Here is a 13,396-nt window from a genome sequence, read left to right on the forward strand (position 1 = left end):
AGAGCACCGGTGTGGCTCCTGGTTGCTGCAGGGTGTGGTTCTGAGTCTCGTGGACCAAATCAACGTAAGCCTCAGGCCAAATCCAGCCCATGGGCCATGGGTATCCCACTGCTAGGAATGACAGTGCATTGAAACAGTGTGGGATTTAGTGAAATTAGAGAGGGTCCAGAGAAGAGTGACAAGAATGATTAAAGGTCTAGAGAATGTGACCTATGAAGAAAGGCTGAAAGAATTGGTCTTGTTTAGTTTGGAAAAGAGAAGATTGAGGGGAGACATGATAGCGGTTTTTCAGGTATCTAAAAGGGTGTCATAAGGAGGAAGGAGAAAACTTGTTCTTCTTGGCCTCTGAGGATAGAACAAGAAGCAATGGACTTAAACTGCAGCAAGGGAGGTTTAGGTTGGACATTAGGAAAAAGTTCCTAACTGTCAAGCTGGTCAAACACTGGAACGAATTGCCAAGGGAGGTTGTGGAATCTCCATCGCTGGCGATATTTAAGAACAGGTTAGATAGATGTCTGTCAGGGATGGTTTAGACAGAACTTGGTCCTCCCATTGGGGCAGGGGGTGGACTCAATGGCCTCTTGAGGTCCCTTCCAGTCCTAGTGTTCTATGATTCTATGAAACTTCACTGTATCCTGATTTACTCTTTGTGGTTTCCACTGTTTTACGAGGTAACCATATGCCCTTATATTACACTCCCAAGTGCTGAAAAATTAAAATGTTGTATTGACTGCGATGCTGCTTCATTCTGAAAATGGCCTTGTGCTGTAACTGCCCCTCCAACAGATTTCCCAAGGGCTTCTCTTTTGCACATTTTTCTGCTGGGCTCAAACAGGCTATTAAAAATAGAGGTTGGTGCTATTTATAGATTATAAACTTAGATTGAAGAAACTCTTCTAATTAAATGTGTCAAATCTCAACACTCCCTCCTGCAGAACTTAATTTGCTTAACATCCAAGGAAATAAAACTCATTCCTACAATTACATTGTTAAACACAAAAGTTCTTTGCATATCAGATAAGGTCAGGTTCCTTTGGGATAGGATTTTTAAAGCCTCTTTGGGAAGCTTTCACAGCTCAAAGACCTCCTGATGTCTGTTCTGAACCTATGAGTCTATGCTTCTATAGCTGCAGACTATCTGATATTGTTTAGTCTCAGAGGGGTTGCTGAGAGGAAGATGATGTCTGTTTGTGTCTCTGTGAGTTTTTTCATGTAGTTGATGGATTTCCACTCTGAATGGCTAGATGCAATGCATTGCATGCAGTAAATAGTCTCAGAGGCATGGGATTCAATTGTGCAGCAAATAAAAGATGCTAAGGCAGAGGCTGGGGAACCTTTTCAGAGCCAGGGGCCACTGACTCACAGAAAAATCAGTTGGGGGATTGCATAGAAGTGAGAAGCAAAAATAAAAAGCACCCAAAACTCTTACTGATATGGCCCCTGACTGATGCAACTCAAGCTCCAGCACAACAGTAAGAGGAATGGGGGAGGCTGAGGTTCAGGGCTTCCCCCAAGCCAGATTAACTCTTCTGGGGGCTCAGAGTGGTTGTGATGTTCATGGGGACAGTAGGAGAGCTGGGGGGAACTGCAGAGCAGCGGTGAAGAGGAGACAGAATGGTGAAGAAGTAGCGGTGGTGAGGGGTGGCAGCACACAGAGCTTCTGGGTAAGTTAATCCTGGGTTTGAGAGGCAGTTTGGTGCTGCGAGGGGGGGTTAAGCCTGGGGCCCCGGTGTGAGTGGTTTGGGGCTATTTTGTGTTCAGTCCCTAGAACATGTAAAAAATTGCTGTGTGGCCCCTGATGAAAAAAGGATGGGCACCCTGTCTTAGATCAACAAATCTGAATACTCACTTCAGCAGAAATGGTTGTCTGTTTATTAATAACAGGCCATCCTGTAGCACCTTAGAGAAGCTACAGATTAACATGGCTACTCCTCTGTGTCTGTTTATTGAATGTTTCAACATGTCTCTAGGCAGTGTGTCATTGGCGTATGTGCAGCTGTTCCCTTATTTTACCAATCTAAGTAATGTGTCCAACTCTCCCAGGCTGCACATGCTGGAACAACAGGTAGTTGGAGGAGAACAGGCCAAAAACAAGGACTTGAAGGAAAAGCACAAACGTCGGAAAAAATATGCAGATGAACGGAAGCAGCAGTTGGTGGCAGCTCTGCAGAAATTCGATGAAGACAGCAGTGACTGGGTCCTGCTCAATGTCTATGACTCCATTCAAGAGGAAGTGCGAGCCAAGAGCAAGCTATTGGAAAAGCTGCAAAAGAAGGTAACCCCTAAGAAGCAATTATCTCTTATATAGCTCTGCAGCCTGGGACACACACCATTAGATTACTCTGGGAGGTTCTCCTTACTCTTATCCCTCTATCCCTCATAATCCTTTTCTCCTTCAAGTTTATCCTTTGTTATAGTAATGAGGCACTCCAGTCAGCATGTGTAGTGGGATTTGGGGGTCACCAAGCTCTGCACGCCATCCCTAGTCAGGAGTGACTCTTATTCAACAGGTGGAACAGATGATTTATTGACAACAGGGACACCGCATTGTACAGAGGTGTTAGTACAGCAAACAGAAATAGTCATTTCAATCCATATCGGGGAGAGAAGGTCCTAAGGGGAATCCCCTAACCTGGTACCCTGCCTCTTTTTTTCCTCTGCAGCCTCCAGACTGCCTCCCAGCCCCTCAACACCCATTCAAAACCAGCCAAGCTCCACCTATCCCCTTTGTTCTGCAGTCCAGGGAGCAGGGAAGGGTTACCTTGGGCAGGGTGTGGTTGGTGGGGGAAAGTCACGGCACCTCAACCCCCTGTAACACTCCAATGTTCACCATGCAGCTGCAGCCTTTTCTGCTCTCCTGTGGTCTCCCAGCCCACTGAGCCCCACTTCTCCATGGCAGCAGGAAGCGGCCTCTGCTCCAAGCCACCCATGGAGAAGCAGGACCTCAGCAGGCCAGGAAGGCACAGCAGAGCGGAACAAGCTGCCACTCGTGCTGCGTGGTGAGTGCGGGGGAGGAGACTGGGGAGAGGCTACTCGCTCCTGCTGCTGCTGCTGTCCACCACTGTGCCCTGCCCCACGTAATCCTCAGCCAGTTGGGTTGGGGAGAGGGTCGGAGTCAGGGGTCAGGGTGGGGGCAGAGCGGGGAAGGGGGGGCCTGTGGCACAGAGGGGTTGCCCAGGGACACTTGGGGCACTGGTGGAGGGATGCCCTGGGCGCTGTCCCCCTTGCAACAGCCCTGCTGGCATCTCTGCATCTCTCAAACTGATCATAATTAACCAACTAGGCATTGAGTTAGACTTGGATTTTGATTATTTTAGCCCATTGGTAATCTTAAATATTAAATTATTTTTGCTGACATCAAAGCCTCACAATTTCTAAAAAATAAAAATAAGGTTTTTAGCTTGGGGGAGCCAAAATTCCCACAATGTTATTCCACCTGAACATAATAAATGACCTACAAATCAAGTAGCTATATATGATACGTTTTAAGTTGGCTTGGATAGAGCAACAGACAAGGATTCAGGAGACTTGAATTTTCTACATGGCTCTGCTGTTGTTTTATATGAGCAAGCTATTTCCCCATCTATAACTGAGAACAATGATTTTCATTCACCTTTGTAAAGATCTCTTAGAGCTGTAGAGGAAAATGCTATCCATGTGGTGTCACTACGATTGGTACAGTTTCTCATCCATATCTATAACAGGAGGAAAGTGAGCAGGTCTTAGGGTCATTGAGAGTAGTCCCTGTGAGCTCTTCCCCATCTCCAGCTTTCTTCTGTTTTGACCTGTAACCTAATTAATAAATTGGCTCTGTGTGTGAGCGAGTCTGAAAGAGAAGGATCATGATTTTTTCTAGTGGCACAGATTCTTGCCACAACTGAAGCTTTTGATGCTGAAGGAATTGGGTGTCTGTCTGGATTTGACTGTGGTTCATTATAGCTGTGAATCAAAAGATGTATACATAATATGAATTGCACCCAAAAATAATTATAAATGCAAGATTTTGTGCCCATCAAAGTGGGGCTATTTTTAAAATCACACCCTCTGACAACATGTGTTTTAAAGTAGTGCTTGACTGCCAAAAAGCCTCCAAAAACATGTGTGCATGTGCATATGCTCTGCATATGTATTTTGGAGGCCCTGTGTGAATGTACCATGTACTTAGAAGCTCCTAAATGCATGGAGCTATCACAGGAAGATCAGACTTTCAAGGCTGGAACAGACCCAAGATCCATCTAGTTCAGAACCGTGTTTCCAATAGGAGTCAGCACCAGATAATTCTTTCTCTACAGTAGAAAGATGTGGAATAATCTGCCCCAAAGGAGTTCATCCTAATCCTAATCCTTAATAGTTGAGAGATTTGCTTGAAACTTGAAGCCCGAGGTTTTATATATCTTCCCTTTTTTGAATATAGTAGTGTACATGTGAATATTCTTGTTATCCATGTAAGTGACCAATCCCTCCTAGTGAGATTCAGAGTTATGTGTTCATACAGCTTCATGTGGCACTGAGTTCCGCATTCCAATTCCACATTCTATGAATTGTTTCCTTTTGCCTGTTCTGAATTTACTAGCATTCAGTTTCATTGAATGTCCTCTTTGTTATTGGGTTATGAGACAGGGAAAATAGAACTTCCCAATCCACTTTCTCAGAACCACTCATATACAGTAAACTTCTGCATGCCCTTTCTCTATTATTGTCCTCTCTAATGTAAACAGTCCAAATCTTTCAAACTCTCTTCATATCTTTCTTCCCACTTCACTCCCCTAATAATTCTTGTTGTGCCAGTTATTTAGAGTTCTCTCTGTTCTCATCACAATTAACACTTTCCTTTTGGTGACCTAGTTGCGAGCTGCTGAGACTGAAATCAAAGACTTGCAATCAGAGTTTGAGCTGGAGAAGATTGATTATCTTGCCACCATTCGCCGGCAGGAGCGGGACTGCTTGCTCTTTCAGCAGCTTCTGGATCAGGTCCAACCCCTCATACGGCGTGACTGTAACTACAGTAACCTAGATAAAATCAAATGCGAGTCCACCTGGGATGAGGACAGTGGCTGCTGGAAACTCCCAGAGCTCGTCATTCAAAAAACCAGCCTCCCTGCAGGTAAGAATGAGATCCTCATTGTAATCCCATTCTTGGCTGACTAGAGTGCTCATGTGTATAGTATTTACACTTATGATATCTTAGCTTGGCTCTTGTGTACAGAAAAGGCTGTAATCTTTCTGTGGAAGTCTAAATGAGGACAAAAGCATCTCTTATGGAGATTACCTATTTTGAAATGGATGCCATTGATTTGAGTGATAGTATGGAATCTTGTATGAAACCATAAAGTCATATCACTGGGCCTTTAGTGGAGAATGAACTGGTAACTGGTGTTTAACATAAAAATATTGTCCTCCTCCCAGCTCTTTTCCCTCAAAGACCTGGAAACACTTAATGAGATTAATAAATTAGGCTTCACAAACCTTCATCAGGTCAGTATTAATAGACTTGTTTTAAAAAGGGGGGAAATTAAGCATAGAAAGAGGACGACTTTCCAGTGAGCCGTAGTCAGTGCATAGTAGAATGGGGGCTGGAACCCAGGATTCCTTACCCCTCAGTCCTCGCTTTTTATTTCATTCCCTGCTGTATATTAGCTGCCTTAGCTCAAGAGGTGAACCACTTTCCCTACACGATTGAAATATTCATTACACACACCTGCAATGCAGTTACACTGTGGTACGTAATCTATCGTTTAAATCGGCTTCTGCACCAGATGACTGGGGGAGACTTGATGTAATGCTGTTTTTTTAAAAAGGCTTTGAGGCGATCCTGGAAATCCAGGCTGGTGAGCCCAACTTCATTACTGGACAAATTGACTGAAACTACAGTAAAGAACAGAATGATCAGACACATGGGCCACATCTACATGGGCGCTTAGCACAGAGCTGCTGCTGGCAGCACTGTGCCAATGAGGTTTCTAGAAATTGCAAATGGTTGCTCATTTGCAAACTCATGCAGCTAATTTGGATGGCTTCTTTCTCCAAACGCATGCTGGTATTTGTCTGAGTCTGTTAGTAATTCAAATGCCTCAGCAAACTCATGAGCATCTACTAATGTCTTTTCAAATGCTTCATCACTCCTATATTCCCGCAGAGACTTCTTGGTCTATTGTTAGAAGAATATACATCAAAGTTCTTTGCCGGAAGTTTCTTATATAGAATTGTAGGACCATAGGTCATCAATCCAGCCCCCAAACAGGAACTATCAGGAGTGGGGTTCAAACCCTTGTATCCGTTGGATATTAAGGCCAAGATATTAATCACTGAGCCATCCTGGTGTTACATAGTCAGGTTAATTTCAAACAAAATTTCACACCACAAGAGCTTCTGCATCTGCACACACCATACTGTCAGGCTGTTAGGATAGTACCATCAGAAATTTCAATTAATGCATCACAGATATTTCCAAGCTCACACCAAAGAGGCTTCAAGGCATCAGTTCTAGGCATCGGTTTTTTACTTAATGGTTTCAGAGTTAGAGAATGCACATGGGCACAAAGAAATCTCCAATGGTGTTTTTGAACTTCAAAAAAACCCACATATATGCACTGGTGCCTGCAAACAAGATTGCAGCATCACAGACAACCAAATTGAGGAAATGTGTACTGCAAAAAAAAAAATCAAAGGATTCATTCTCTTTTGTAGAACATTGTCTTTATCCTTCATATTACCTCTTTGTCAGCGCTTTGGCCATGTAAGTTCTCAATAGATAATGACATTCCTTCAAGCCCTCACAGAATAAATTCAGTCATAAAAGCCCCAGTCGTTTCCTTCAATTGAACAACCCCCCAAGATGTTCCTTTATGATCACTTAACCATTATCCTCAACAGCAGATTTCAACACATCTACAAAGTAAATGATAATTGTCATCTGCTCAATATGATATGCAGCTGGTGTACAGTGCAGAATTATTTAAAAGTGTTTTGCAGAATGGGCAGCTTCTAAGATTTTCTTGTTAATAGCAGTTGCTAGGAGTTGAATCAGCTCATTCTTCAGAGCTTTTCCAATGCAATGAACATGAGTGGTCATTTATTTTATGCAGATGGACCTTCATGACTGAATCAAACAAATCTAGGTATTAAATATATTTTAAGATGTTTTCATTACCTGCACTTGTTTAGATGTAAATATTCTTCATCAATAGTTTTCTGGTTTTTTTCAGTCATAGTTTAGTTTTTGTAAATTTTCCAAATGTTCAGGACTTTCTGCATATTCAGGACTGCTCTCCAACTTAAAGTAAGCTGCCTTCATGTTGATATTGTGAATTGCTTCCATGTTGGTGTTCACCAAATCAAAGATATTTGAGGAAGCAATCTTTGTGTTTTGCTTGTTCTTTCATATGCTCAGCTTTCCTTTTATGGTAGTGAGCACCAGGTGATTTTTTTTAATCTGCCATGGTGTCAAGTTTCTGAAAAATGTTAATTAACTGTTTCAACTAAATTATCAAATTAGAGAACAATGCACTTGGGACAGAAGAATCCCAAGCACTGCTACAGACTGGGAACCAACGGTCTAAATAGCAGTTCAGCAGAAAAGGACATAAGGATTACAGTGGATGAGAAGCTGGATATGAGTCAACAGTGTGCCCTTGTAGCCAAGAAGGCTAATGACATATTGGGGTGCATTAGTAGGATCGTTGTTAGCAAATCTAGAGAGGTGATTATTCCCCTTTATTTGACACTGGTGAGGCCACCACTAGAATATTGAGTCCAGTTCTGGGACCCCCATTCCAAAAAGGATGTGGCTGAACTGGAGAGAGTCCAGCAGAGGGCAACAAAAATGATTAGGAGGCTGAAGGACATGATTTGTGAAGGGAGGCTGAGGGTTTTGGACTTATTTAGTCTATAGAAGACAAGAGGGAGGGGGAATTTGATAGCAACCTTTAACTATCTGAAGAAGGATTCTAAAGAGGATGGAAAGAAGTTGTTCTCAGTGGTGACAGATGACGGAACGAGAAGCAATGGTTACAAGTTGCAGTGCAGGTGGTCTAAGTTGGATATTACAAAAAAAAAAACCTATTTGACTAGGAGGGTGGTGAAGTAATGGAGTGGATTACCTAGGGAGATGGTAAAATTGCCATCCCTAGAAGTTTTAAGTCCTGGCTTGACAAAAGTCTGGCTGCGCTGATTTAGTTGGGATTGATTCTGCTTTTCACCAGTGGCTGGACTCAAGGACCTCCTGAGGTCTCTTCCAACCCTATGAGTCTATGAATAGAGCATGTAGTTCTCTACCTACTGAAACCTTTCCTGGTGAGTTACTGTATATGCAATGACATCATAGTAACATAAATCTGGCAGTTAATTTATCATTTCAATGTTCACTTAAAACTATTCAAAAAGTAAACAGAAGGTCAGAAATACTATTATTACCAAACATTATTGCAATTAGAACAGAAGGGAATGTATACGTTTGGTGATATTTGTCAACATTAGCCATCAGGTGTACTAAAATCAGGGCTTTACTAATACTTCAACAGCATAGTCTACAAGAAATACTCAATTGTGAATCTCTTTTTACAATCTTGTTAAATCCTCTTAACAAATTTTTCAAGTCCAACACTATACACATTTTTCTGAGGCACAGCGTCTCCAGGATAATGGCTTGTAACGCAGCAGAACAGCTGTTGTGGATCACTAACCAGCCTTCACTAAGCGATGAGCAACACTACCTCAGCTGCATGACTGGCCAACTCTGGGCTACTCAGAATGACTGAACTGCCAAATCCACCCCTGGGCAGCAAACCCCACTGGTCCTCTTTTGAAGCTTTGCCATCACACATTTTAACTGTATTTACATATACAGCCAGTGTCAAATAAGTGTTACTCAACTTCTGGTATGGCAGTGATGCACTGTTTTACAAGAACAATATTTGATGTTTTTGTTTATAAGAAAGAATATATACAGAGAGAGAGAGAAAAATGCCTTCCATGTCATTTGGCACTCCTTATAGCCTGGTGTCCTAGGTGACCATCTAGTTTGCTTTTAGGGGAGGGCCAGCCCTGCTTCAAGATAAACCCAACGCAGACTGAGGAGTGAGAAAACTCACAAAACTGGGTGACTGGACAACAAAATGGCAGATGAAATTCAATGTTGATAAATGCAACATTGGAAAACGTAATCCTAACTATATAAAATAGGGTCAAATTAGTAGTAGGCACTCAAGAGGGAGATCCTGGAGTCATTGTAGATAGTTCCCTGAAAACATCCACTCAATGTCCCACAGCAGTCAAAAAAGCAAACTGAATGTTGAAATCATTAGAAAAAGGATAGATAGGAAGACAGAAACTATCATATTGCTTATATATGAATCCATGGTATGTCTACATCTGAAACACTTTATCCAGATCTGGTCATCCCATGTCAAAAAAGACATTGGACTTGGAAAAGGCACTGAAAAGGGCAACAAAAATTATTAGGGGTATGGAACAGCTTCTGTGTGAGGTGATTAATAAATCTGTAACTTAGTTCATTGTGGAAGAGATGACTAAAGGGTGTTATGATACAGGTCTATAAAATCATGACTGGTGAGGAAAAAGTAAATAAGGAAGTGCTATATACTCCTCATAACACAAGTTCTAGGGGTCACCAAATGACATTAATAGACAGCAGATTTAAAACAAACACAAGGAAGTATTTCTTCAGACAACACAGTCAGCCTGTGGATCTCTTTGCCAGAGGAGGCCAAGACAGGATTCAAAAAAGAGCTAGATAAATTAATGGAGGAATGGATAACAGGGAATGGAACACTTGGGCTACGTCTACACTTGCCCCCTTCTTTGAAGGGGGCATGGTAATCAGGGTGATGGGAGATTACTAATGAAGTGCTGCAATGAATACACAGCATTTTGTTGGGCAAATACTTCCCTGTGGCAACTTTGAAGTGTCAAACTTCAAAGTGCCCATGGCTACATGGTACGCTAGCAAACTCCCATCACCCTGATTACCATGCCCCCTTTGAAGTTGGGGGCAAGTGTAGACAAGCCCTTGATGATTATCTATTTTGTTCATTCCTTGTAAAGCACTTGGCACTGGCCACTGTTAGAAGATAGGATACTAGGCTAGATGGACCTTTGATCTCACCCAGTATGGCCATTTTTATGTTCTTATTGGCAGGTGCATAGGATAGCTCAGTGGTTTATGCATTAACCCTGTAAACCCAGGTTTGTGAGCTGTGTCCTTAAGGAGACCATTTAGGTGTCTGAGGCAAATAGATTTAAAAAAAAAACTGTCGTGGAGGGTGCTTGGTCCTGCCAAGAGGGCAGGGGACTGGACTCTAGGTCTCTTCCAGCTCTATGAGAGATGTATGTGCCATCTATTGAATGAAAAGTGTAGTCCGAGGAACCTTCTAACCCATTCTGTTGCTCTGTAAACAGTGATCTGGCGTCTCTGTAAGAAGCAGTGGGGAACAAGGGGACAGTCAAGAAACTGATCTGTAATCAATGACTTGATGTTTAGTTAGTAGCTGCTATCAAGTAGAATGCCTTTGGAGCTGGTTTTGCTCAACATCTTCATTAAGGATCTGGATAATGGGATGGAGTACGTACTCAGCAAGTTCGCAGATGACACTAAGTTGGGGAGAGGTAGATAAACTAGAGGGTATGAATAAAGTCCAGAGTGACCCTATACAAAGTGAAGAATTGGGCCAAAAGAAATCCAGTGAAGATCAACAAAGATGAAGGAGTTAGGCTATTCTCAATGGCAGCAGATGACAGAACTAGAAGCAATGATATCAGGCTGCAGTTGGAAAGATCTAGTTTGGACATTAGGAAAAGAACAGTTTCTCTAAGAAGATGATGAAGCACTGGAATAGGTTACTTAGGGAATCTCCACCCTTAGAAATTTTAAGGGCAGGCTTGACAAAGCCCTGGCTGGAATTTAGTTGTGGTTGACCCTGCTTTGAGCAGGATGCTAAACCTAGGTGACCTCTTGAGGTGTCTTCCCAACCTCATCTTCTGTGATTCTGTTAAATCTGGAACTGACTCAGTATTGCCAGTCCTTTAAGTACTGCCTTTCTTCTCTCACAGCAGTTCCATCACTGCCACAGACTAAGTCAACCAGGAAGAGCTCATCAAGTAAGAATGGAGAGCTGCTGATGGTAAGCTACCCTTCTCCTCCAAAGACCCTGAAGGATACTTCTGAGAAGAGGCTACATTTCTACAATCTTCCTTTCACCCAAGTAGGCAGAGGACTGAGTGGCTCCAGAGGGACTCATCCCTAGACATAACTGACCATTAGAATAATAGCATCATGGCACCAAACATGTATGTAATGCAGAGTAAATAGTGAAGCAGTGAGCTGGCCTTACAGTCCAGTGGCCAATCAGTGGAGTGTAGGACCTTGGCTAGCAAGGGCAGCTAATGCTGGGAGTCCAGCCGCTAAAGAGAAGAGACAGCCCAGGCCAGAATCACAGAGGAGGAGCCCTAAGGCAGTTCCAAGACAAGGATAGTGCATTGGCTGTTTTATGTGGGGAGCTGGCTTCAAGTTCCATCAAACATGCTATCTGAACGCCCCTTTCAAAGCAAAAACACACCCCTGGCTTTGCTTTGCTTGGCTTCTCTGTCCAGAACAAAGCAGCCAAGCGTCATGAGAGAGCAGCAAGTAGGGATGGAAGATTATTCCTCATCTTCAGCGGAGATTATGAAACCTGACTTATGGATCAGTTGCTGATTTCTGTCTCCCACCCATGCAAAACCTTAGTAAATATGACCAACCCCCTTGCTTGTAATAGTTGCTGTGGCCCCTAGAGCACCCTTGGCAAGGTCTTTGGAGAATGGATTTGAATGGTTTGCAAACCTACTGGCCATGTACCTGCTACAGCCTCAGAGAGGGTTGTCCAACAGCCATTCTGTGCAGCACATAAGAGTCCTGCCCTCTTTCCTCTGCCCCAGTAAAGCAGAGTTGCACCTGTATCTTTACATTTTGGACTTCGCTTACAGGTATCACAGTAGAGGGCAGCATGTGGCCCTGTACCTATCCAGACTATGCCCAGGAATGCATGTTCTTCTTTGAGGCTGTCCCTCTGGGTGTTCCACGTTAGGTATTTGGGTGCCCCAGTGCACCTGGCCAGAAGATTTTGAGTTGTGCCTAAGGGGGCTGTCTGTACGTGTGCAGAGCCTACTGAGAGTGAGAGTTACTGAGCACGCACAAGCCCAGTTCCCCTCAGTTCTAGCACCTCAACGCCAGTCGGAACGACAATGCACTCTGCATTTCCTTATCTCAGAACATAGTTTAGCTTTTCCACATACCTTCTGAGTCAGATTTAGCATTTAAACAGCCCTTCTATTACTACTACCAACGAAGAATATTTTTTCGTCCTTAACAGCTGAACCATGGACAAGCAGGGCTTCTCTGCTTTTGCTTTCACTTTTGGGATACCCCCCAGGGGCTTTTCCCTATATATTGGGGGGGGGGCAATTTTTCATTTCGATTTTCTTTTTTTACATGAGGAGACCGCCTCAGACTGGTCCCCTCAAACCCCGCCACCCCCAACCTCTCTCTTTACCTCAGGCTAATTGCAGCTGCTGCTGCTTACACTTTGCTGCTCTTGCCTGCCTGTCTTTACCAAGCAAGAGTCTTTTTCACCTGATGGAGGGGGGCTGGCGGTCACTGATCATACGGGCTATTCTTTAGTGAACCCTGCTTATCCTCAATGTGTACACAGCATAGCAATTATTTAGCCTCAGCGCTTCTCTGCTTTCTGTGTTTTTCTGCATCCCATTTACACTGTTCTTATGGCAATGTCAGATAAGACAGCTGCCGCGACTCCAGCTGCAGCCTGTGCACCCTCTAAACAACCCGAGAGAGTGAATGCTAACAGGGAATCCCCCTCACCCAACAGAAGGTGATCCCATAACACCAAGAGCTTTTGGACAAGAGCTTGCTGGGGTGCCATCTACTACCACCCCCTGTGGTTTGCAAGACCTGGGTGTAAGACCCAAACGAGTGGCCAAGCCTAATCCCAGTGTGTCTCAAAAATCTAAAGCTGTGGCTTCGCTGGCACAAACACCACACTCTACCATTGGCAAAAATGGCAGATCGAACAGACCCCATGCTTGACCCCATCAGCATGTGCATCTACCCTGCTGCATGACAGGGTAAACTGTCCACAGCTGCAGTACTGTCTGCCACCTCTGCTTCATGTGTACCCTTTTACCTCCTGGGACCAGTTAAGGACAACCGAAGTACCTTCCACTTTGCTTTTTGGTACCAATGCCTCTCCAACATTGGCCAGGCTGTCTCCATCAAACATGACAGCCCCAGACCCTCCCTGTACAGCGAGGAGGAGGAGGCAGTGTCTCTATCAAACCCTGTCTCACCTAGGCATCCCTCGCCTGGCAAAGGGATGCATCACCA

The 13,396-nt window shown here is 43.7% G+C and overlaps 1 protein-coding gene across 11 annotated transcripts in view; it reads left to right on the forward strand.

The window, feature by feature from the left end:
• KIF17 (kinesin family member 17) overlaps nucleotides 1-13,396 on the forward strand; it is a 94,514-nt gene that overhangs the window by 71,620 nt on the left and 9,498 nt on the right. For 8 of the 11 annotated variants that reach the window (XM_074975863.1, XM_074975854.1, XM_074975856.1 and 5 more), the window contains exons 10-12: nucleotides 2,044-2,275; nucleotides 4,846-5,104; nucleotides 11,068-11,138. In XM_074975863.1, coding sequence (XP_074831964.1) covers nucleotides 2,044-2,275; nucleotides 4,846-5,104; nucleotides 11,068-11,138 — 562 coding nt within the window. The remainder of the gene's footprint in view (nucleotides 1-2,043; nucleotides 2,276-4,845; nucleotides 5,105-11,067; nucleotides 11,139-13,396) is intronic. The other 3 variants (XM_074975857.1, XM_074975860.1, XM_074975861.1) reach the window with 1 other exon arrangement.

The sequence above is a fragment of the Carettochelys insculpta genome, chromosome 23 (genome assembly GCF_033958435.1).
Source record: "Carettochelys insculpta isolate YL-2023 chromosome 23, ASM3395843v1, whole genome shotgun sequence".
Classification (NCBI taxonomy): domain Eukaryota; kingdom Metazoa; phylum Chordata; order Testudines; family Carettochelyidae; genus Carettochelys; species Carettochelys insculpta.